At 39.0% G+C, this 25,560-nt stretch overlaps 1 protein-coding gene across 1 annotated transcript in view; it reads right to left on the reverse strand.

Annotated features, from left to right (window-relative positions):
• Positions 1 to 25,560, reverse strand: part of cacna2d2b (calcium channel, voltage-dependent, alpha 2/delta subunit 2b) — a gene marked incomplete at both ends in the record, with an annotated part of 28,869 nt that continues 3,309 nt past the window's right edge. The window contains 37 exons of the mRNA XM_079186141.1: positions 1 to 96; positions 1,307 to 1,389; positions 1,508 to 1,617; positions 1,723 to 1,846; positions 2,312 to 2,367; positions 2,546 to 2,598; positions 2,688 to 2,840; positions 3,184 to 3,255; positions 3,356 to 3,403; positions 3,513 to 3,604; positions 3,789 to 3,887; positions 4,730 to 4,833; positions 4,937 to 4,999; positions 5,115 to 5,205; positions 5,338 to 5,435; positions 5,516 to 5,576; positions 5,677 to 5,753; positions 5,902 to 5,963; positions 6,772 to 6,843; positions 7,049 to 7,120; positions 7,314 to 7,388; positions 7,489 to 7,563; positions 7,745 to 7,810; positions 7,916 to 8,005; positions 8,192 to 8,241; positions 9,585 to 9,663; positions 9,765 to 9,875; positions 9,962 to 10,123; positions 10,259 to 10,358; positions 12,182 to 12,232; positions 12,329 to 12,386; positions 12,505 to 12,636; positions 12,763 to 12,898; positions 13,112 to 13,156; positions 15,320 to 15,379; positions 16,046 to 16,162; positions 20,131 to 20,212. Coding sequence (XP_079042267.1) covers positions 1 to 96; positions 1,307 to 1,389; positions 1,508 to 1,617; positions 1,723 to 1,846; positions 2,312 to 2,367; positions 2,546 to 2,598; positions 2,688 to 2,840; positions 3,184 to 3,255; positions 3,356 to 3,403; positions 3,513 to 3,604; positions 3,789 to 3,887; positions 4,730 to 4,833; positions 4,937 to 4,999; positions 5,115 to 5,205; positions 5,338 to 5,435; positions 5,516 to 5,576; positions 5,677 to 5,753; positions 5,902 to 5,963; positions 6,772 to 6,843; positions 7,049 to 7,120; positions 7,314 to 7,388; positions 7,489 to 7,563; positions 7,745 to 7,810; positions 7,916 to 8,005; positions 8,192 to 8,241; positions 9,585 to 9,663; positions 9,765 to 9,875; positions 9,962 to 10,123; positions 10,259 to 10,358; positions 12,182 to 12,232; positions 12,329 to 12,386; positions 12,505 to 12,636; positions 12,763 to 12,898; positions 13,112 to 13,156; positions 15,320 to 15,379; positions 16,046 to 16,162; positions 20,131 to 20,212 — 3,175 coding nt within the window. The remainder of the gene's footprint in view (positions 97 to 1,306; positions 1,390 to 1,507; positions 1,618 to 1,722; positions 1,847 to 2,311; positions 2,368 to 2,545; positions 2,599 to 2,687; positions 2,841 to 3,183; positions 3,256 to 3,355; positions 3,404 to 3,512; positions 3,605 to 3,788; positions 3,888 to 4,729; positions 4,834 to 4,936; positions 5,000 to 5,114; positions 5,206 to 5,337; positions 5,436 to 5,515; positions 5,577 to 5,676; positions 5,754 to 5,901; positions 5,964 to 6,771; positions 6,844 to 7,048; positions 7,121 to 7,313; positions 7,389 to 7,488; positions 7,564 to 7,744; positions 7,811 to 7,915; positions 8,006 to 8,191; positions 8,242 to 9,584; positions 9,664 to 9,764; positions 9,876 to 9,961; positions 10,124 to 10,258; positions 10,359 to 12,181; positions 12,233 to 12,328; positions 12,387 to 12,504; positions 12,637 to 12,762; positions 12,899 to 13,111; positions 13,157 to 15,319; positions 15,380 to 16,045; positions 16,163 to 20,130; positions 20,213 to 25,560) is intronic.

Raw genomic sequence — 25,560 nt, forward strand, 5'->3', positions numbered from 1 at the left:
TCAGAGATGAAAAAGAGGCAGAGTAAGCTGAATAAAGAGAAGGACTCCTATAGAGGACTGCAGTGCACAACCTCGTCCACACTCTGATGTGTTTTCCTGCAAAGAGAGTTAACAATAAATACTATTTTTCCAAAGCACTTTACTCATCACTTGTACATCGAATAAATGGAATTTGTGCCTCATTTCTAAGTGTTCAAAGTGACATTTCTAATAGAGAAAAGTATATTATCAGAAACAGATATTTTGCGAGTACATACATTATAGTTTGTAGGAAAATAATTGTAATGCAATGAGCCACAATTACAGCGAACAATAAAATTGTTGTTTAAGATCGGCTGATTTGCTTCCAATCGTGTTACTAGTATGATTGTTTGGCTCGAGTTATGCCCAAAAACAACTCGTTCGTACGATGTGTGAAATCAAAAGTATTAATAGCTCCACCGAAAGGTGGAGTGAATAGTCATAGAGACGGGGGATTTGCTTTTGTGGAAATATGGTCTCTCAGTCTCTCCTGATAGACTGTCTCTCTCTTCATGGTGTTGTTCACGTAAAAAGTGACAGAAATACTTGTATCATGATTACAAGTAGAGAGCAAAAAAAGAGAAGTTCAAATTCTAGCTCCTTTCTTGCCTCCGCACAGCTGGCCATAATACTGGGAAGTTATTGTGGACGTCAGATTGTTACAAGGGGAATGGGTTTCCAAAGCTATTCAACTATCCGATAAGCAGGTCTGATGAAGAATAATGGCATCTTTACTAGGACAGCATTAAGATAGTCTGCGCTTTAGTCACCTAGCTATCTTCTTCGTTAGTTTCTTCTGCCAAATTAGCAGCAGCTAAGTGATCTAGTGCGCTTGATAATTTCTAGCTATTCAGCACTATGATCGTTAATTCATTTCTAGCACAACTAATTACTGTTCACCACCCTATAGCATGCTTTTAAAATGAGTCTGTTTTAGTGGCACCGTTTTCTTCTTTTTAATTAACTACATTAATGATTAATGCTTTTGCTGTGTAGTTAGCCAACTAGCTTAGAGATTAGCTAGCTACAGACCAAGTTAGCTAGGTAGAGGCTAATTTACAACTAGATGTGTAAAGATGTGTGAGTGCACAGAGCAGGGACACAGAGAGGGCAGATTTGTGTTTGTTTTAAAAATCCAATTATCTTTTCTGTAACAATAATTTCCTGATGTCACAGGAAGTAGTTTATGTGTTTACAAAAATATCTTTCTGTGCTAAAAATGTCCCACTGAACGCTCAGGACGGAGGCACAAATATAATGCCGTATTTATAGTGTATCTACTTACTAAGGCACTGTAGTCAAAGCAGGATGCCGGGCCTTTACGATATCGTGCGTTGCTCAGTACTTCGCATGGATTCTCCTCCTGAACTGTTTGTTTTCAGTTAAGGGTGGTAACACTGAACTTACCTGCCCCACAAGATTGACGAGATTTCCATCTTAAGCACAAATGAAAGCACCACAGAGTGCGTGAGCATGAAAAGGATACACTCTGTCCGGCTCTGCGTCAATCTCTCTATCTCACATGAGCTGCAGGGGAGCGTCTCAGCGACTACAAAGAGGAGGTTGGTATTTTCTATTCGCTTTGCGTGGAAGAGCCTGTGGGAGACAGCGATGGATATTTAGCCAACTTCATACATTACGTACAGTACGGGTATGAGAGCACAAACACATGCATTCTGCTGACCCTCCAGAAAAACACACCGTGAGCAGTTTCCACAGTCCTGCAGCACGTTGTAGGAGTTGGTGGTGTTTGTAAAGTAGAACTGGCTTTGGATGGTCATACAGCTGCTTTCCCTTGTCTCAAAACCTTCAGCCAGGAGATCATCTAGAACACAAAAGTTAAAAATGTAATATCATGTTTATAATATTTTTAAAGGTAATTTTTTAATTGATATTAAGATGTTTTAAACAGGAGCAATCTGGTTTAAATAGATTTTTACCCAGATTTTATGTACACGCTCATCTAAATGTTGCCGAACACACTTCATTGTTATTAATAAAATCCCCTTTTAATGGGGTCAGCTCAGAACATGTTTATGGTAACAGAAGTTTGAGGCAAAAAATAAAGACAAAATGCAAATGAGCTGCTTGTGAGATGTTTGTAGAAGTGACTTTTTTCATCTAAAATTGAATCATTGTTAACATTAAAACAAACTAATCGCACAGATTACCATGTTTTTACCATGTTAAGTGCCTTTGAATACCTTTTAAAGCGCTATACAAATAAAATGTATTATTATTATTTAATATCTATGAGCACACAAGATTGTGTTAAGATGCACAAATCCACCTTGGTAGAGCCAGCTGTTGTAGGCGAGTCCATATAGCAGCTGCTGGGTCACAGACCTGAAAAAGTGTTGACATTGCACTTTAAATGAAATACAATCTGTAAACATAATACATCTGAGTAAACATGTCACAGCTACTGGTTTCATGTGCAGACGTTTATACACAGTTAAGAATGTATTAAAGGACACCTAACATGCTCTTGGTGTCGTTTGATTTGCAGTAAACAAAGTCTCACCATGCCACCGTGGATGTCCACCAGGCCAAGCTGAGGATGTCAGCAATGGAGGGCTACAGAAACAGTGATAACAGATAAGAGCTTTCCACCAACTCACGTTATAAAATGTTCCTGAATCTAAAATCTGCAGGTGGTCTCTTACCACAAAGACGCCCCTCGGTGCTGCACCAGTATGGCTGCTGCTGACTGGTTCACACGCCGACTGGTAGTGGAAAGACTGACGGCGATTGAAGATTGAGTAGTTGTAGAGTGCATGCATCAGGTAAGGGTCAACATCACCAAAGAAAAGGCCGATCTGTTATGGATGAAAGAAAATGAAAAGACAGTTACAGAGGTGAAAAGAAAGCACAGAAGGGAAACAGCGCCACATGGTGGCTTAAAGTTTCCCACTTGTTACTTTCTTCTCTCTATTGTTGTTTCAGTTATTTGGCCCTCTAGCGACAACTGAACTGAACTGCTATAAACCGAAGGAAATGGAGATTAAAAACAATTTTTAACACAAGCGAACATAGTAAATAGGATGTAAAACATGAAATAAAAATAGCACCATTAAAAACAACTAGGTTGATAAATAAAACTCATTCCCATCTGCTTACGAAACATGTTCAGATTTTTTCAAACCTTTGATAAAGACATACCTTTTTCCAATGATCTCTTTGATTAGACATAACCAGGAATCCACCATCATCAATGAGATAACAGAGGAGGTCCTACAAACAACACAGCAGAGTTTACATCAAGTTAGAAGGTTTATTTAACTCTTTACTTTATCACTGAGCAGCAACAGCACAATCTACAAATCATTCTTACGTCAGTGTTCACTTCACAGTCCATCTCACAGCTTCTGGATGGTCCGCACTGTTTCAACAAAATGTGTAATGAGACAAGAATGTTACTTTATTTGCAGTAAATGCAGTCTCAAGTATCAAATAATTAGGGATTAGTAATTAGTGTCCCTGAGCTGTACCTTGTGCGAACCCTGTCGACTGTCTGACACGTTGCTGGCCAGGATCTTAAACTTGTCCACCCACGCCTCCAAGTCCAGCTTCACTCCGACCACTGAGTGACAACATCCACAGGATCATCACAAGAGAGGAAGAAAAGAGCAAGAAGCAGTGTTTTGGTGAGAAGAGTACAAATCAGAGGTAGCTGACACGTCTGAAGACATATTTTGGATTTCCTGGGAATCCCACATGACACAGGATACCACATTAAGTCTAACACATAACGGCATTTTTCTCACCTGAAGGTTTGAGCAGTTTGCCTCCTAAATTAACCTCCACAGCCGAACTAACCAGAATTCCAATGGTGCCATTTTCTGCGCCTACGGGGTCGTCCAACGCTGTTCACAAGCAAAATGTTATTACAAAACAACAGATCATAGTTTGGTGTCACACACGTTTGAATACTGAATGTATCATTTCACAATTGTTCTCAGTTCAAAAACACTTGTGATGACACCTGATTATAACCGATTAAAACTGTGAGATTATTTTGTCGCACATGCTCATCCCAAATCAATCTGTTTAAAATGATCACTAAACATTTACAGTTAACTCTCATTTGATGAACTCAAGTCTCGTACGTTAAACCTGAATTGGCAATTTTGTTTGGGTTTTTTTGGCCACTTTAAAGCAGCAGAAGAAACAAGCTGTGAACACAAAATTTACCTAAATTGCATACATAATTAATAAGTAATATGTGTGAATTTGTTAGCAAACAGCTTATTTACACATTCAGCAATTATGGAGCAACAATACAATTCATTTGGAGACGTGTTATTCACTCTCTTTCAGCTTTGTGTTGTTCTCCACCAACTCCAGAGAGAAACATCTGACTCTTAAGCTTCTAAATACTCCACTATGTTCACCAGCTAGGATTGACGCTGTCAGTTTGTCGATTGGTGCTGAGCATTGTGCGGTGGGTTTCTGTGACCCAAAACGATACTCTGCGAGCGAACCAACACAGCAAAGCCGCGAGCCGTAAAAACCAAAACCAAAACAATGAGCTTTAAGATCCTATAAAGCTCTGCAGTGATAAAGGAATCTGCAGAGCTGCGTGATATTTATCTGTGGGTTCATCACTATGAGTGACCCCTTTCACATGTGCACAGTCATTTGATCCACTGCTGTCAAAGACATCTTGATTGTAGCCACATTAGGATGTGTTTGCACAGTTACTCACAGGATCTGGATGGAGCTCTGAACATGTAGCCTTTGTTGTCGAGGCTCCGTCTATAATAATTTGAATTGAAGGGTTCGGGATCCTCATCCCATAACTCAGCAGCTCTGTACAAACACAACAATAACCATTACAAACGTTTTTGGGGGAAAAATTAACAGAGTGAATATTTGTGAGATTCTTATTTCTCTGTGCATTAATCGTACTCACATGTTGGGGAAAACACGTGTTATTCCTCCATCAGTGGACGCAAATACAGCCAGGAAGCCGTACCTGTTTGTTACACCATCAAAGCAGATTGCTGTTAATTTTCACAAAGTTTGTTGTTGTTTTTTACGACGGTGGATGGTGCGTGAGAATGTTGTGTAAAGCAAACAAGTTGACTCACGAATTCAGGTCCTTGTTCTTCCAAACACGAGAGGCCAGCTGCCCGATAATCCTAGAATCCAAAATCAGGTTGTGGATGAGGCCTTGGTCACCTGAAACAAAAAAAAAACATATTAAGTATATTATGCATGTTATACCATTATATGTATTATTTTATGATCTCATCTGTGCATCTGCAGCAGTGGCAGATATTGCTAACTACGTAATGCTGTTGACACACTCACATTCATCCGATTCTGGGGAAATGTCCAGCATGAGCGAGAGGAAGTTCTGCAAAAACTGGGTGTTGTTGTCAGAAAGATGCAGACGTTTGCAGTATTCCCTGTAAAAAGAGAGGACAGAAACACTGAAAACGTTCCCTTCACTAACAGATTGAGAACTATAACGAGAGATGGTAGTCACCTGGGAGCCAGAAACACGTGTCCTGAGGATTCAAATGAGCTGGGCAGAAGCGACTGCATATCTGTAACAGAGGCAGAGGGTGCTGTTAGTTTTTTTCATCTCCTCTTTGTTGTTGCATCTTATGAAATAGAATCTTGAAAGCTCTGCCTCTCTGTACTCACACTGGAGCTGCAGCATCACATCGCTCAGGTCTGCCTGGATGAAGTATTCATTGTAAGGGGGTAATACCAGACCAAGACTGCAGGTGGCGGCATCCCAACGGGGAGACACACGAGAATGAGGAGACCGAGAGAGGAAGGGAGAGTAAATCCATCATTGCCTGCAGCCCTCATCAGGCCACTGCTGGCTGGTTGTTATTTGTAAGTCATAACGTTGTAACTGCTCACCTGTAATCTGTGCCGTTGATAGGAGTCCAGGTGTAACTCCTGTACACCTCGTCAATGTATTGCTACAGTAAAGGAGACAATTGAGGACGCTTCAGTCAACCAAAGTAAACAGGTTACAGTTTATCTGTTTTCACTTCAGGTAATTTGTGTTTGGGTGATTGTTTGTAGAATGTTAAGGCCTAAGCTAAACTACAATTCAACACACGATTGGAACACGGTGTCACTATTTCAATACAGGGGCTAACACCAACATCCAAATTTAAGTTATGAATGTTTTCTGATACTGTTTCAGTTTTCTTACACCAATATTTTGTGTAAACACACAAAAAACAACTGGTTTTAATGTTAAACTATAATCGGTAGAAAGAACCAGCACTAAATGGACCTTGTCATGTGTTTTTTCAACAAGATGATGAGTATATGAATAGTACTCATATTCAATATATATGGTCAAAAATCAGAAGTCAGAAAGAATAATAAATGGGCCCTTAACACTGTTATTTAAAGAACTTATTTGGAAATAAATACATAGTGAAAGTTGAAAATGATTACTTTGAATGTCTATTGCAGATGCACTTTATCTTTAAGCTCATCTGTACATACAGTATGCTGCTCATTGCTGTCATAGTCTGATAAATAAGACAACAGCAGCTTTAACAGCAGTGGTAGAGTATGTGTGTCACCATGTCTACAATCTGAACAATGTATTGTCCAAATAAGGAAGAGGTTGTCAAAAACATAGGTAATGTTCGAACGTATTCATCATAGACGAGATTAGTTGTGATCATTGTGTTTGTGAACTCTACATGACGGCTACAGTCGGACTTAAAAGGTGAAATTTGTGGAGTTATTTAAAGGGAATTTACTTGCCTCGTCAATCGACTTGACTAGAGTTTTGACCTGCATTTCACCTGGTCTTCCGTCAATCATTTGTCGCCGGATCTAGAAAGTGAAAATACAAAGCGTTTCTTTTTCAGTCACAAACATGTAAAACATGTACCGTGGTGCCTTCAGTTAACTGGTTGGCCGATTATCCTGAGGCAGACATTGTTGTTCACTGGCCCGGTAACAACTTTGAACAACAACAAGGAACAGAAAATGCCTGAAACCAGAAAGTTTTCAGTTCCACTTGCCATTAAGTGCTCACCTCCTCTTTATTGCTGTCCTCCACCTCTGCATCCAGGAAGTCCAGTGTCACAGGCTCAGGGAGGTTCACCAGCTGAGAGGAGTGAGAAAAACACATTTACAATAACATCAAATGTAGAACAGGTTTACCAGCATCAAAATGACCTAAACTGTACATAAACAATCATTTGAAATTGAAACCCCAAAGGGCCTGTACGGCCCATATACCTTATTCCTGCAGCTCACAGTAAGACATTTTTTTATAAATAATGTTAAATATACACCACCTTTGGCTGAAGGTTAGGGTGAAGGAGAAGATACCCATTAGGATCAATGGCAAATATGTATCCATTGGCTCCAAGCTGTTCAGAAAATAATAAAAGCAAGGAATAGCAGTTATGTGTCAGTCGGTACAAATGATGAAAAATGTGGCTAATAACGGTGCTAATGAGATGTACATACATTGTACCGTGGTGTTAGTCGCTTTATCTCGTCAAGATGCACGTCGACCCCCATGACACCTAATATCAGCTGATTCTAATCAGATAAAACACATACAGCTGGTTTTAGGAAGTATTTGACATTTGGGGAAATGTGCTTTTTTTAAGATATACAAATAGTGCTACGTTGTGCCTTTGAAATAATGAAAACAGAAAGTGGCCATAACCTGTAAAATAAAAAAATACTCAACCTTTCATATAATTACAAGTTTTGTTACCTGTGAGTTTCCATCCATGGTGAGATTAAATACGGGCATAGTCCCAGTTACTACCATGCCAAGACCCTACAGAGTCCCAAAACACATCAATTATTCAGTGTGTATGTGCTGTATGTTTGGTGCATTTACTATATTTAATCACAGACGGCCAACAAGGTCATGCAGTCTCACCAAAGCATCCTGATACACATTCGTCCACTGAACCTGCTTGGCATCGCTGCCTGCCAGAACCATGGGGCGCCCCAGCACGTCAAGGTACTCCTGACCAAACAAAAGAGATACGTGACCGACTGCTGCTTCAAAAACAACCTACAACATCAGGCAACAGCGAGAATGGGAGCGCAAACAAATGGAAGTAGATGTTTCTACAGAGCGAGTGAGCGCCACAAGGAGATTTTGAAACAGTGAACGGGGATCAGCTGTGTCAGAGGCACTAGACGAACCCACCTGGGTGTTAATCCTTATAGCACAGATGGACCGGATCTCAAAATAGTAACCTGGCAAGTGACAGAGAAAAAAAGACAAACAGAAAGAGAGACGGAGAGAGAGAGAGGAAGAGCATGTGTGAGCGATGCTATCAGAAAAAAAACACAAGAGTGGTGCTTATAAATATTTCAGATTTTACTCGATGTTACTCGACAACCAGTCACTTAACTTTCACAGATAGAGAGAGAGGAATACCACTGAGCTTTAAACTGGTGTATCTGTATCTACACAGTTAAGTAGCAGCTAAAATAACTCAAGCTATAATCTTTAACGATCAATAACACAGAATGTGTGATTTATTTTTGTCATTGCACGTGTCATCTTCTGCTATGAAGTTCACTTGATGTTGCCTTATTATTTAAAAGCAACAACAAAAAACTATTCCTCAGATACAACTTGTTCTCCCTCAGTTTGAATCGTTTCAAAATAATAGCAAAACCCAAACTCAGAGAAAACTGCTCTGTGTGAACTAAAGGCGCAAGTATTCTGGCTGACATTAAGTCATCGTCCCTGCACGAGCAAAAAGCATCCTCACGAACATGAATTCTCAGAGGGAGATCAGTGTCAGCTCTCATCCGAGAGCAAAACTGATCTTCACGAACAAGTGACCTCTGCGTGAGCTAACCGAGCCTTGTGAGAACCAACCCTGGTCTGCTCACAGCTCTCACGGGCAGCCCCATTAGTAGGGTCAATGCACTGCACTATACATTAGGCAGAGTGATTTATTTATTTGTTCCTCGGTCTCAGCATTGATTAATACATATACAGCAGACAACCCTTTTGCAAGGGAAAATGTGGGGCTATTATAGGAATGAATTTAAACATTATTTGCTCAGCTATATTCCTTCGATGCTTTACACAGGACGGCACTGCCATTATGGACAAATATTTTAAAGTCCAACTTATAACAATGATCCTGTTTGGACACAGGGCAGAAAGTAACTACAGAGCAGTTCTTAATCTTATAAAAACATTCTATAGTATAATATTTTCATAACATGGTGCATTTTCATTTGTATTGTGTAATTTCATGACTCTACTGCAGTGATTCCCAACCAGTGGGTACTTGTACCCACTAATTAACCAACAAGAACAAATTGTGAAATATGAGGGTTTATGTTTTAATCAGACCACAATTGCTGAGGAAACAAAAAAACAGCCAAATAGTAGTATACCATTGGTTTTACGCTGATCAAACAGAGTGTGAAAACTAGTTCACAAGCATGCAGAGAAGTTGAAATAGTTAGCTAAAAATTTGACGGGTGATACCAATAAGGGGCTGTGGGGGTATATCAGACAACAAAGACTGGGAACCACTGTGACATGGGGAATAAACACAGAAAATCCAGCTCACCTTTATTGGTGCATGCGATCCACTGCAAAGGCGTAACATCATAGTTGTGTTGACCCACAGAAAAAGTGAAAACTCGAACCTTCGGATGAACAAATGGGAGAAAAATATAGAAGCTTTCAGAGGGTGGTCAAAATGCTGGATGCAAGTGAAAGGTGTCTGTTATGGTCAGAAGAAACCAACCGTTTTGTTGGGCCAGTTGTACTGCATGAAGACATCCTGAGCTCTATCCTCTCCTCCATCAGTAAACAGCATGATTATCTTATTGCAGTTGGCCCGAGGAACATTTGTCTTCTGAAAAATACATTTAAAAGGGTAACACTGTGTGGAGACATTAGTATTGACATAATCCCAGGTCGATGTAAATCAATGTGACTCACATTTAACAGCTGGTTGAAGGCAAAATGAAATCCAGACTTGTAGTCAGTGGTGCCTTTAGCCTGCATCTGCTGCACTGCATCGTTGAAGATCTTTTTGTTGCGCACGTTGGCCTGGACGAGATGTTTGAAGCAGGGAACCACAGCCTCGGCCTTCTCGTTGAACTGAAACACAACAGCAGACACAGTTTGGGCTTCAATGCGTAAAAACTGAAGTTAAGGAAACAAGTGAACAAAGATAGAGAGATGTGAAATGAGAGAATGAGTGATGAAGAGTCAGTGAGTGTAGCAGATACTAACCCTGGCCACGTTGACATAGTCGTCGTCAGACAAAGTCTCCAGCATTTCCATCACTGATGCTTTGATGAGCTTCAGGGTGAGTCCACTGACACTGCCGCTCCTGAGGAAACACACAAGTATCATCCCAATCACATGCTCAAATACTAATTCATATAACACCAACAAAAAGATCATTTTACTTGGAGCTCTGCTAAATTATGCAGCAGCCCGTGTTTCAGTGAAGCAGAGTATTTATTTTGTTCAGTGCATGAGTGCAGCTGCGGTTGATATGAGGAAAGTGCTGCTAAATTGGACCTAATCTTGAGGATCTTGAAGACACATTTCGTGCAAATGAGTTGTGCGCTTGTGTCCCCACAACAATGGAGGATATGTGAGGAAACAGTAGCTCACTAAAAATATCCGTGGTTAGATTGTAAAATCATCAAATGTATACGAAAATAAATACATGTTTAAACTCCTTTGATATGGTTGCTTAAACAGGTTTTTTAAAAAATCCAGTAGCTCTATTTAATTATCTGCGTCAATAACAATGCACACTCACGCCCTCTGAGCGCCCGACCAAAGTCTTCAGCAGAGCTGAAAACTTCACACGTGTGTTCTCCAGATGTTCAATCACAGACAGGGTTTCCCCCGCCGCAGTGATTAATCAGCATTGATAAATGCTTTTTGTTTGTATTTCCTTCTCCAGTGTTTTGCAGTACACAGAGGAACGCACTAATGTAGTTTGCTAATGAACTGTTTGTTTTTCCCAAACACAATTTTCAATAGGGTTGCATTAAGGTTGTTTTTGCTGCTAAAATTAAAAGCTCCAATAACCTTAACGCAACTCCAATGAAAATACGGACAAACACTATTTAGTAAATATACCCTAATGTCTCTAAATACTGTCTGAATAAATAAATATAGAGCAAATGATTATCAGGTTTTGATTCAGCAGCATTTCTTCACTATGGGTGAAAAATAATTCCATTCCATTGTTCATGGCTAATTGTTTCCTATTTGTACCTGAATGCACCACTGCTTCTGCCACTATCTTGATGTGCATGTTGATGAAAGGTCATTCATGAGGGGCTGCTCTCCCATGTTCCTCATTTAACTTAATAATAGGATTAACCTTGCAAACACTGCCAATGAACGGTACATTACCACCACAATGAATAGCAACCAAGGGGACAACACAGTGACAACAACAGGCTACTGTACTCAACCATGACCATGAGTTTGACTGCACTCAGCAACACACACTCTATGTCTGATCTACCAACAGGAAGCAGAACTTCATCATGTTTATGCTTAAATCAATAGTTTGACATTTTGGAAAATACACTTATTTACTTTCTGGCAGAGAGTTGCGTGGATTAATAATACTTTTTTAGCAAAATCTACCTGTTAGCACCTTTAAAGCTCACTAATTAGCATGTTATATCGCATCACTTTAATCCAGTTAGAGCCTGTTACAAAACAACATCACGTACAAACCATTTAGATTTTGTTCTTGTGTCTGAATTATCTCTAACTTGACCTTTAGTTTGTTCCACATGATAAGCAATATGAGCTGCACTCTCAGCTGGTTTTGGTGCAGAGTCAGCGACAGCTGCACAGTTTTTCCCCTACAATTCAACTTTAGTCGGGCTTGTTTCTCTAATTTGCTGGCCTATAGGCCCAGAAGCACAAAGAAGCTGCTCCCTTGTGTGAAATAACACCATAGATGTCTGAGGAAAACTTCACAAATGGATTTCAAGAGCAGTTAATTATTTAAAGCTACAAAGAAAGGGACAGTTTTGTATGTTTTCTTTTTAATTAACAGGGATATAAGAAGTAGACGCAACATGCATGTACTTTTTGCCAGTAGACCTATGCTACATTCACATGTTAGCAAATAACTAAACCCATGAAAATGTATGAACACTATGTATCACTTACACATCAACAAGAATGACCATATCTTTTGGGGATGAGGCTCCCTGGATGTACCTGTGACAAAGAAAAAGATGCAGTATGTCAACCCTGTAAATCTACTGCAGCTGTGATAGGCGGACATGAAAATATGTTTTCAGCAGAATACTGTACCAGGGTCTCCTCCTGACGTCATACAAATCAATCTTATCGGGAGCTTTCCAAGGTGTAGCTGAAAAAAATGTTTATGTAAATTTGAGTTAACCCTTGTTCCGTCCATTTAAAATGTCCCTTCACCCTTCATATTGAACATCAGGTTAGGAACCACAGGGATGGTGGTTAAAAGCTACCTGGGTAGTAGCGAGTGACACCAGTCGCACTCCCGAACGCTTGCCACAGCAGTGATGGATCCTCCTGACTGTTCTCCATGAACACTTTCTCCAGCGCCTGCGTCCAGTTTAACTCATTCAGAATGACTGGAGCTGATTGAAAAAAGAGTGGAAACTTCTTAGATATGCTCCTTGAAATATGTTAAATAAATCAAATTAAATCACCAGCATATGACATCTTTCCAGGGAAATAAATAATATAATCAGAACTTCACTTGCCTCCTTTATAAATATCTGTGGGAATCTGAACAGCTGTGTAGGAATAGTTGACATTATTTTTGAAGTTTGGATCATAAACAAACTCCAGCTTGATGTGCGAAGGATTTTCCACCTCTCCTTCTCCATCCATGGAGTACTTTGGGAACACAAGAAAGTACGCATGTCACATTAACCTTCATCTTTTCACCAGCACTACTGCAACGACTTACTTTCTAAATTGCATTTTGCCAGTATTTTAAGACTATGTATTTCAAAAGAGACACAACACATCAAATAATCTATTTTCTGTCGAATGGCCTCAGTAAATATAAACAAAGCAGACCAGTCTGTTTATAGGTCTCTTACTCACATAGTCCAGCTCTGCCTTGGAGTCATAATAAGCCATGTCCAGCTCCTAGGAGAAAACAGACGCAGACATGAGGAGGCTGCAATGTTGAAAACTGTGAAACAACACGAGGACTAGTCATTCAATATTGTACACACGGGTCAGGTCAACCTCTAGACACAGGAAGGCTACTTAATTAGGATTGTAACTAAAGATTGTTTTGATTAATCAAAATCAATCTTTACTGACGATTGACCGTAACAATCTTCAAAACTGCGTTTTTGTTCAAATATGGACGTAATGCATATTTTCTTTCAGGATAACCCGAGCTGTTTACAAAAAAGAAACCCATTTATTGTGAATAGCTGCAGTCAAAAATGTATGATGAATTAAAGGAATGTAGAATATACGTTTTGCCTAGAAAAATCTAGTCACAAAATGCATATTATCAAAATTATAAAGGTGTCAAATATGGTATATCATTACAGAATAGTTACACAACTAATCAGTGAAATCAGTAAGTTTTTTTGTCTGACTATGGGCTTACATGAGCATCATAGCCTATAAGTAAATTGCATTAGGCTACTATTTACAATAATGATGGTGAACTCTTCCTGTATTTTGGTGGACATGTTGCTTGGATCACCATAGAAACATTCAAAGACAAGTTACAACCATGCATCAAAGCTCATTGTCTCACGAGAACCAGTTCAATAAATGCGTTGATTGACAGTTCATACGTGAACCTAGAATCATTTGTGGGACTAACATGGTTACTTTAAAATGTATTTTGTGTAATTAATTAATAAATCACTCCATCTGTAACACGGCAACACTAAAGACAACTGTGCATCAAAAGTAACCACATCCCAAAGTTGTATCTCAAAGATGCTTATTTAAAAATGGTTAGTTTACAATGACATGAAAAGTCTCAAATCCTTGCATTTGTGAAGCTGTAACCACCAAATGTTTGCTCTTGTTTTCGGCTCAGTACTCTCACATTTTGAATCAGTAGACAGGCTGCAAGGCTTGGATGGAGCATCGCCATCTGTTAGTCTTAGTTTCTGAAGAGACCGAACATACTTCAGAATAAGCGTGACATCCACTCGGAGGCTGCTCTGCTCTTATTTTCGGCCCGTTCTGATTACCAAATCGTATCTCCGAAGAGTGCCTTAGCCTATATCACACTTCACATAATATGTCATGTCTTTGTGACGGCTATTTGTCTTCTTGCTGTGAGTAATATGGATCTCCCGCTCTGACATCTCTGAAAACATTCAGCCGTTACCAGCCATTGTTTTTTTATCAGTCAGTCCAGAGAAGTGACATTGCTCATCCTCCATGTTAACTTCTCCTGAGAGCCCTGCTTCTTTAGATCTTAGCCTGTCAGCAGTGTTTCAATCCTCTAGAAAATGCTTCATCTGTTTTATATGGACAAAGGATGCTTTGATTGATTCTATAATCTGTTTCCAGTCTTTATGTTTAGCTAAATTAACCAGTTGCTGTAGCTTCATATTTCGCGGGTAAACAGAGTGGTATCGATCTTCTTCTTCAGCCAGAAAAACTTTTAGAAATACATGTTTAGAATACGTGTTTTGGAAAATGACAATGTTTTAAAAGGCTACACCATTTTCAATGAATGGCCTCAAACCACCAGTGTCTCTTAAAATGGCAGAGGGATTGAGAGCCTCAGGGAAGTACGTGAGAGGCCATGTGAGAGGATGAGGTTAACCCCATCTCATTTCGTTGGGCAAATGAAGCAGACCGAGTGGAAAAGTGGAATGCCAATGTGTGTAGGACTCAATGGAACCGCACAGCTGAGTGCACTCGGTCATCTGTTTCACCCAGCTGAGCGCTGAGGGATCGGCTCAGCTGACTGCTAGAAATGTTCCGTCTCTCTCAGGTCGTCCCATTTAGAGTCACAGTGCTCAAAGACATCAGACCCATCTGGTTTGAATTTACATCAGTGGGTAAATTTGACTGCGTAATGTTTCCACTATATTAGGAAATGAGGATTCAAAAAAATCCCCGAGACATAACAGACAAATGAGAGTTTGGGGAGTTTGCGTACATAAGAAAAGTAAAAGGGGTGTCAATAATACTGATCAGATACAACATTGTCTTTGTATCAAAGGCTCTCGGTAATACTGACTATAGTCCATGTAACATTAACTGTGATCAACATTTACGAATGCAATATTTTTACTTCAAATATGTAATTTAAGATTTTACCTTGATTCCATCCTGCCATAGATGCTCTCGCTGGAGCCGCTCTGCTTCACTGGCTAACCTCTACATGTTGGAGACAGAGAAACATTAAACATGACATGCCTGATTTCGGGGAGGAACCCTGTGAAACATGGCGCTGAGACAGAACTGGGTTTACTACCTTTGGTAAATAATGTAGTCTTGCACTTTGAACTACAAGAGAGATGCTCAGACAATATCAGTAATGCTTTCAATCACTTAAATGTCACATTTTTTGGTTGTAATTTGCAAACCCTACAGCCATCTTGAGCTACTCTGTTTAACACGATCCTTCAAAACAAGATAAAAATATATATATATCTACAGTAAATATACATAGTACCTGGAATCAAAGAACTATGACAGACCTTTAACAATGAATTAATTACTATTAGTAAGTAATGTTTAAATATTTGGCAATGTCTTTATTAAATTGCTGCAAGTTTGCTTTGTCCAGAAATTTGCAAGATGAAACAAATCAAAATACCACTGATTCAACACTTGTATGAATGTGACACTGTATTATTAGTACATGGAAGCATACTAAATCTAAACTTAAACATTAAATTAGCAAGAAGCTACTACTTTACTTTCTTACTCAAAACTGAACAATGTAGTTCTGAGTGATCACTTCATTTGCAGTTAAAAACACAAGAAGAAATAAGTAGCAGATAAAAAAGCAACAGTTCGTTGTATCAATAACATACTTACATCGAGTGCTTTGCGCTTCTTAGCCAGGAGTTTCTCTATATCTGAGGCCACCTTCTCCACAATCTTCCGAGGCTGATTCTTCACCAGACTAAACCGTCGTCTTTCTTCATTGTATATCTGTACATGTTTCATGGAAAAAGGGAAAAACATAAGAGCAATAACGGTTGAATAGTCTTTCAATTCAGTCTTTTTCTGCTGACCTAATGTCTTGCTATTGACAATTTGTAACCTTTGACATATTGTCTAAACGGACTTAACATAAATCTGTATTACCATTAGTGCAGCTGATTGTTACGGGCAGTATATGTGTGGTGGTATTTCAAAATAATGATTTACAAATCTGTGGAGAAACAAGCTTGAAGTTCAAGATCTCAAAACAATCCTGAAAATAATAATAATCCAAAAACTCATGAATTTGCAAAAGCGAATCCTTCTTATATTTGAACACTGAGGACACAGGGGAACAGTCACTTGTTGTGCTTGTGTGTTCACTCCAAATCTAAATATGGATCCTTTCATGTGATCTATTTACACACAATGTCTGTTGTCTTTGAACCAAGTTTTCACAGAACAATTGCACAGACACTATGTTGCATTTATTCTCTTCGCCATAAAACAATCTAATAACAATAATCATGTATATACAAGAACAGAATGGTTTTTGAATTCACAGAATATGGAGCATTTTAGAATACATTTTAGAATAAAATAAAAAAATAACACTATCACCCAACCCATCCTGCTACATGTTATTTAAAAATACACTTAAAGCCGACAACGGTGGCGTGTAACAACAAAATAACCACACAAAGACAAGGTGTGACTTTGTCCAATAAAGCTGGTGTGAGATTTACAGGATGATTACGAGGTTTAAACCACACCAGCTGATGGTGAGAAAGCCAGCTTTGTTTCCTCATCCATCAATCCATTGAAACCACAAGACTACAAAAACTGTTTGCCTTTTTCATTACTTTCTGACTTGGGTCTAAAGCTTACAGATTAACCCAGATTCTGCTCTTAATGCTCTTCCCCAGAGGACTTGAGAAGTTAAATTAGGCCACACATCCCAGTTATCTTCTGAAATGTGTCCTTTCAACATGCGCACAAAGTATTCCTTATGATTTCTAACACCAGAGAACTTTACGGGTCATCTGGAGACATCTGGGAATGACACTGAGCAGCAAGAGCAAATGTCTGAGTGACTATTTTGTTTCAAACTCATTTCTACTTTCTAGAGAAAGTTTGGTGCCTTTTGGCATGAAATACTGCCTGTTTGCTGAGAACACGTCTATTCCTAAACAGGAGCACAAAGAGGAACTTTCATAGCTTTAGTTGGCAGCTGCCCACATTCAGACCTCTCCAAAAACAAATAACACCTTTTATTATATGCTTGGTTTTGCCTGCAATATCCAACTATACAAACATTGTCTTCAGATATTATTACACATACGAACCATGATGATATCTTGCTATAAGCTCACTGTCTGGTGGGTTTGAGGCCATAAGACTCTCTACCTCAAGAGCAAATACATCAGAGAGGAGATGGAGACAGACAATGACCTGGATGAATATATTTAGCAAACCTGCATGCTGTATAACATCACACTCTCTATAAATGGACTTCACCAAATGCACTTCAAGACATCCCTCAAGTTGTGTACTGACCAGATGCTTTATTGGCCCAAGCCGCACAGATGGGAACATGCAGTAATGAACAGGGTGTTTCTGTGAACCGGCTGCTGTCTGAGAAGAAACAGGAGCTGTGTCGAATATATTCACAATCAAGATGTAATTCTGACAACGGATATGATGTAGATGAAACATTTAGCAAACCAGCCAGACGTGGGACCTGGAAATGTCAGTGGTCTCCACTAAGTTAAAATGTCTTGCAATGTGATCACATTAGCATGTTGTCGGTAACGTTTTGAAGCACCTCCGTCCCTAAGAACAGCCTCACCGAGTGGCCGGCATGGCTGTAGACTCTTAGTCTTCTTATTTTGACAAATAGTAAAGGGAGTCTTGAAGTGTTTTTAACTAGTATCACTGATTTTCCTAAACCTCCAGATTATCATGCTTTGTTTAGATTTTTTTTTTTTTTTAAAAGCAACAATTTGAGGGATTACATCGAAAAGCATCACCATCAAAAACTGTCCCGCTAAAGCGTAGTCAAGCAGTCTGAATGGTAGAACCCTGATGTGGAGCCGGGCTGTATCACGGAGGCCATCAAAAGTATCTGCAAATGTAAAATTGCGGCTTTGTATTGAATGAGACGTTTTAATTAAAGTTAAAAGCTTTTCCTCGAGAAGAGAAGATGTACTCAGAGAAACAATTTCTTTAACAGATCCAGAGTGTTTCAGGAACATAGAGGGATTAATGAGGACTGAATGAACAAGTGAGTCTCACATCAAGGCATTAACTGCAGGCTGCAGGCTGACCATCTGCTCTGCTGTGACACAACAGAGGACACGTGCCGCTGGTCTCTGCTGAGGGAACGCCCCCACACATCTTCACAGAGCAGGGCTCTCTTGCCCCCTACAGATGATCTTTGGTCCTATTTTTTTGGCATTTGTCTTTTTAGGTTCAACCACTCATTCACAGCCAGCTGTTCAACATCAAGGACGTGAAACAACCTTGATAACGTATTGGACACGACAGGTACATGGTGATATCTTCATGAATTTGAGGATGCAACATATGCCCAACACGACTTTGTTTACATGCAAACAAGAAACCAGATCACTGTGAAAAATCAGGTGGAAATAGGAAGTTGGACATTTACATGCAGGACAATAGTCAGTGCAATAGTTACGTCTAAAGCCCCAGCTTATAGGACATTCATCAGAACTAAAATCAGTACAGCTTAGTTCAGTTTCAGATTTTCGATACAATTATTTTCGGTCCGCAACCAACAACTAGTGTCATTATTAATGAATTAGCAGATTATGTTTTGTCTATAAAATATTAGAAAACACCATAAATATCAAAACTCAAACATAGTTTGAACATTAGTTCTTTAGTTTACTAAACATTAGTTTACTATCATATCAAACAAAGAAAAGTAAAATCCTCACATTTATTTTTTTTTTGCAGTTTTGCTTGAAAATTACTCAAACGAATAATTGATTATGAAAATAGAGACTAATCTAATAATCAACTAAAATATTTTCTACACTACAGTGCCAAAACCATGAATAGTGTATAAAGCCAAATAATCAGCTCCCTTTCTCTTTGAGAGAGAGATTTATTTTATCCACTTAAACGGTCAGTTCACTAAGATCGTCAATTTATCATCATCAGATCATCAGATTTTGAGATATCCTTCAAAATATATTTTTTGTCTGCCACTTCTGAAATCTAGGCCAAACCCCTTAGAATTGTAAATACAGAGTCTCATTTGTATGCAAGTTTAGAAATCAGGTCACCGCAGAGAGCCAAGTATCAGATTACCATGTAATGCAAAATGTAATGTAAAATGGATCTGATTGAGAGCTTGATGAAAGATAACACTGCATGAATACAAAGTAATAAAACACTTCACGAATTGTTCCACTATAACAAATAACACATACACATGATCAGCTTATGAAAGACCTGCATTAGTATTCATGAATGTAGGTGTTATTAAGCTCATGACTTCATGAAACATAATACCAGATACTCTAAATCTGATCACTGCAGGCGTGTGTTCAGGCTTCTCTTTCGCTTTATAGGAGACGTGCAACGTGTCAAGATTGATATTTATTTGCAAACAATACACAAAGTGCCAGAAAAATGTGGCTACGGTATATAAAAAAACATACATTCAGAAATCTGATGAATATAAAAGCTATTAGAAAGAGTTTTATGTCTGTCTAGGGAAAAGAAAAACATTGTGTTATTGTCCCAGAAAACCATTAAAAAAAGAAACAAAGTGGTTTCTGAAAGGTAGACTGTAATTGTTTTCTTGTTTTATACAACTCTTTAGTTTTAGCTGTTACACTTATTGGATTTACAGCTATTTTGCATGCTGGCCTCTTCTTGTTGAGTTTATGCTGAAATATGATGAGTAAGAACTGTGTACGATAAAAAGAGAGCGACACACTCACCCCTTTCAACTGCTGAGCGCCAGTGATGTGCTGAAAGACTCTGTCAATCTCCTGTTCGATGCGCCTGGCCCAGTGCATTATCCTGTGGATAAACATCACAGGCCGACTGTCACACAACACAAACAATGAAAAAGATATGGGCGTGTGTGTGTGTGTGTGTGTGTGTGTGTGTTTCACAGACGCAAGCAGTTATGTTGCAGGAATAATATCTGTTACTGTGCATGGATTAAAACACAAATTATGAAAACTTGCTTCGTCGAACAAAAACTATAACACACATTAATATCTCTACTTCTTTTGGCTCTGGTTAAAATAAATATATAGTGTTTCAAGATAGAAAAATCTGCCTCCATACTGCAACCAAGACAATTAATAAAGCTCCAGGGATCCGGTCCATTTCCTATGAAGAGACGTGAAACAGGAAAACTTGTAGGATGAAAACAAAACCTTCAACCCTTAGATTTGTGCACCTCTTTGATACAATATCTTTTGAAGCAAAAAACACCGTTTACACCAATTCAGCGCTGAATTCACAAATTCACTGAATGACAACAGGAATAAAAAAGAAGCTTAGACAACAGGCTGTGGTTGAGAGTAAGCCTTAAGTAATGTAATGCTACCTCGTCAGCTTTGTGGACTCTTCATCATAATTCTGTGAAACGATATTTCCGCAGCAAAGAAAAATATGCAATTTGCCACATAATGATTATATACCAAGTATGTAAACAGCTCTTTAAGACCTGCTGCGACAGCCGAGATCCCATGATTCGACTGGAATTTCGTGCAGCTCCCAAAATAGAGCAACTAATGAGGCAGGATACACAAAACATCCACTGTGTTGTGAGCGTTAAGAGAAACAACAACAGGGGAATTTCAAGGAAGGAGAGGCATGTGTGTGGCTCTAGAGCTGAGTAATGTAACAGTCTCTGTCAACAAATGACAGTTGAAAATGTTTAATATCAAGACAGTTACATCTATACTCGTGAAGAGCAGAGTCTAACTGTATCCGTCTGCTGTTTGGTAGTGTGCAGGGTTTTTATTAAGGCTTTTTGCATAAAACATCTGCTTGCTGCGTCCGTGGAATTCAGCATCGCACTGGTTCCCTCGACAAAAAGCAAATTACATTTTTCCATTGGATTCTGGATTATTGCAGAAAATAAATAAGATAACAACAAATGAACACCGCATCTATGATTTTTTAAGCTTAAATGTAATCGGCAGAAGTTAAAAGCTAACGTTAGGCTATAAACAAACGTACTTGTCGGCATAATGAAGTTTAGTAGTCTCGTTTAGCCACCCGTTAGCTTTTTTAAGACATGTAAAAGCTTCAACATTCCTGAATGGGATATTTAATAATAACACGAATAATAATAAATTGTATTTGTATAGCGCTTTAAAAGTGCTCAAAAGCACAGAAACAGTAAAAGCAATAACAATACAAAGAAAGCAGATAGGTGACATTATAACTACACATAAACAAGCAGTAACTAGCATCACAGGTTAAAAGCAGATATAAATAGGTGAGTTTTGAGTGCAGAAGCTTTACTGACCTATTTCATGTCGTAGAATGAAAAGTGAAAATATCTAAAGCTTTAGAACTTATTTCAGGCATCTAACCAAAAAACACTTAAAACAAAACCACTGGCTTTAAGACGAGGGAACTCATTAGGGCTCATTCCTGCGGCACATTGCAACTTTTCAACCTTAGTGCAGAGGACTTCAAATTTACAAACTCTGCTGTGTTGAGCTTTAAATGAGCAATGGCCTGAAATAAGCACGAGTGTGTGGGAAGTGTGTGCTTAGAGACACAAATTCAAGGTCATTTATTTTTGTTGCTGCCAGAGATATCTTCACACAATATTTAGTATGACAATAAAACTAATTATCAAATTCTGTAGTCTTCATTTGAACAAAAATAGAAAGTATTCTTCAACCAGCTACTGTGGACCACTTAGATACAAATCCCACACTAACAATGGAAGCAGTTTTACCCATCCTTCCCCACATTTCATCCTATTGATTTTGTTTATGTCTCAACGATATTACAGCGTTTTGTAACATGAGCCGTATTTGTAAAAGCGAGTCTCCACACTGGGCTTGTGAAACAGCTGCAGTTGTGTTGCAAATACATCAAAGTCAGCAGCAGAAACACCAGTGATGTCGACAACAACCACTGCACCCGATGATGGAGGACTGCCAGCACCAACACAGGTTTTTATTTTTGTGAACCACTGTTAAAAAGGGAAAGCTGTAATAATAAAGGTTTGGGTACATGGCTATTTCACAGTAGCATCAGCACTCAGCAGTATCAGCACTCCCAACACAGCAATGTATAAGCAGCTAATTCCCTCCGAGACCATGCAAACCAATACAGGGCTTATACTATGAAAAAAGAAAGAAGCAGCTTGACGACCATTTGAATGCAATGTGTATTTTGCTTCAAGACACTTTTGCATTCAGACCTGCACGTCCAAAAAACTAAACTGGCCTTGTTTATTGTGTATGGACTTAGTGTCGCCTTCAGAAACACAATCTATTTCCTCCATGAACAATTTAATTGTTTTCAGACCGTATATTTACAGAGAGAAACATCAAGTGAAAAGGTGGCGTAAAACAAGCGCTAATTGCATTCTTACAATCTCAGGAAAACAGGTATTTGCAGAGGAAGATTTTCTCTTGTTTTTATGAGACTGCAGATGATTCTACCAAGAAAGAGTCCAATTTATGCAGATTTTATTAATCTTCAGAACGCTGTTGAGAGACATGCTGCTACTGATTGACAAGCTTTCAGAATATATACGTGCCTGAGGTGAGGCCTTTGACCAATGGTTAAACACAAGCTGAGGTCAGATGGCAGTCGGACAAAGCAAACAACAGACGGCTGCTTAATAATGTGCTATTTATTCTGAGCTTAATTATTTACAAATTAAAATATATAGTAAAATTAAAATGACATTTTTGTTTCCTGTCAACAATTTTCAGTGTTTTTTTTCTCAGACTTTAGAAAGCTTCATTGTACAGCTGTTTTCACAGTAGTGCTGCTGATGAATAACGCCCATTTTAAGTAAATGGAGAGGTTGTAAGGTGGAAGTACAGCAGCTGTTTTCTGCCATCTTTAGCGCAGCACTCTCTAATGCAAGAGGCAGTCAAGTTTTCATATAACATTAACCACTTCGCCAACCAATCACAAAAAGTGGGGTTTCAGTGTTTAGTGCTGACTAATTAAGCCAAAAAATGTTGAACTACTACTTTAGCTGATTCCAACATCTGTGTGGAATATTTGTTTGATAAATAGGCCAGTTCACTCATTATTTGAACTCTAAACAGGTGTCAGATGAACAATATCAAACCACCTTCACTTTACTGATCATTTGACAATCTTTCACTCCAATAAACCTTAAACTTCACTTCACTTTAATGGCCACACGAGTCACGACCAGAGTCGATGCAATTGGTTTTCGGTACAGCGTGGAAATAATAATAAAAAAATCGGCCAGTGCACAATGTCAGCAACACAACACATTCAGTGTTCTGTTTGTCTTCTTCCAAAAAATATTCTCAGTGACAAACAGCATAAGCTCTTCCCAAACTGCAATTTAAAAACAGCACAGACACAACCTATCAAAACAAAAGCAGCGTCCTGCAGGAGAAGAATTGGTGTCCTTCATAGTCAGTGCCATGCTGAAGCGTATGCCATTAGCCACAGGGATCATAATTGCTTAAGATGCAAAATATGTTTTAAAAGACTAAACTAGGCTCCCTGTATGCCCAGACGTTGCCACCCTATCCTCAAGAGACCCTGAGGATCAGTGACTAAACGCAGTCTCATTAAAGATTCACATCTTAACCTGCCTCATAGTTCAACCTCCATTCACTGGCTGCACATGGGATCCTGATGTTCAGCCTGGCAAATGGATTGAAGAAGACATTACAAAACAATTATTTGCGCTTATACCTGAATTAGTTAAGACCAGGAAATATATCTCCATACCCAGAAAACCCCGAGTGCCCCGAGAGTCGATTCATTATCGATGTCTCAGCTCCCAGTAGAGACATCACCGCAGATCAAAGTCTCGTTGGGCTTTCTAGAGTTGGACGAGACTCAAATCTAGACTCAAGTGTCCAGATCCACAGAAAGACACTCTTCACAATGAAGACTATTTGAATATCATTTGTTTCCCCGCTTTTTGATTTAATTATGAGCTGACCATGAGTGAAAGACTTTTAGACCTGATAGTGACTAGACCACCCTTAGATGTACTAGTGCTTGGCTTTCTGATAGAAAAGTTAAAGGAGTGGTGCAGACAAGATGTGAGCTACTTATTTTTTTCCTTAACTCCAGCAACATCAAGACTATCGCTCTAAAAAGCCAGTTGAAGATATGATAGAAAGTCTGATGAAGTGTCTTTGACAAGCACAGCTCTATTTAAAAGTAAAAGTATTTTCAGCTTGAGGCGTGAAGGAGCGCTGAGGAGCGCTCTGAAAAAAAGAGCAGCAGCAGGCAAAACTTTCTTTTATCTCTCTACACATTGACAACTGCGAAGGCATGAAAAATATTTTTTATGAAGCCCTTTTAAAAATACATACCAATTGTCAATTGTCTTAATGTTTCCATGTGTTAACAGATAAATAGTGCACACGGACATATTTAAAAGACCAGAGTCAACAAGCTCGTTGCATCACAATATGTTTTAAATTGCCCTTGCAAAGTGTTGTAAAGATCCTTTGTGTGAATGAATCAGGTTTGTTACATGACGGTAGCGCACAGAACAGCAGAGCAGCTTTAACCGCGTGAGTCAGTGCAGCTGAAGCACAGTCCCAAGTTTTTTAGTGTGTGCTCCATTTCCTCTCCCCTCGAGCCCTGTGGGACGTCAGAAAACTCTGCATCGCAGTGCTGCGATGAAGCGGCTGAACCTCTACTCTGTTACCTGCTGTACTCACACACCCCTGGGATGAGATAGAGAGAAGCACTATGTGACGTGACCCATATTCACTTACAGCAGAGAGAGCGAGAGGTTGAGAGGGTGGAGCAGCAGAGCGATAGGTCGAGTATAGGAAGCAGAGAGGGGAGACATTTACAGCTCTATATGTGCTATATCTATCTAACTATATATCTATCCATCCATCCATCTATCTATCTATCTATCCATTCATCCATTCATCCATCCATCTATATATCCATCCATCTATCTATCTAACTATATATCTATCCATCAATCCATCTATCTATCCATTCATCCATCCATCCATCCATCCATCCATCCATCTATATATCCATCCATCGATCTATCTATCTATCTAAATATATATCTATCCATCAACCCATCTATCCATCTATCCATTCATCCATCCATCCATCTATATATCCATCCATCTATCTATCTATCTATCTATCTATCTATCTATCTATCTATCTATCTATCCATCTAT

Source organism: Pholis gunnellus, assembly GCF_910591455.1.
Source record: "Pholis gunnellus genome assembly, chromosome: 3".
Classification (NCBI taxonomy): domain Eukaryota; kingdom Metazoa; phylum Chordata; class Actinopteri; order Perciformes; family Pholidae; genus Pholis; species Pholis gunnellus.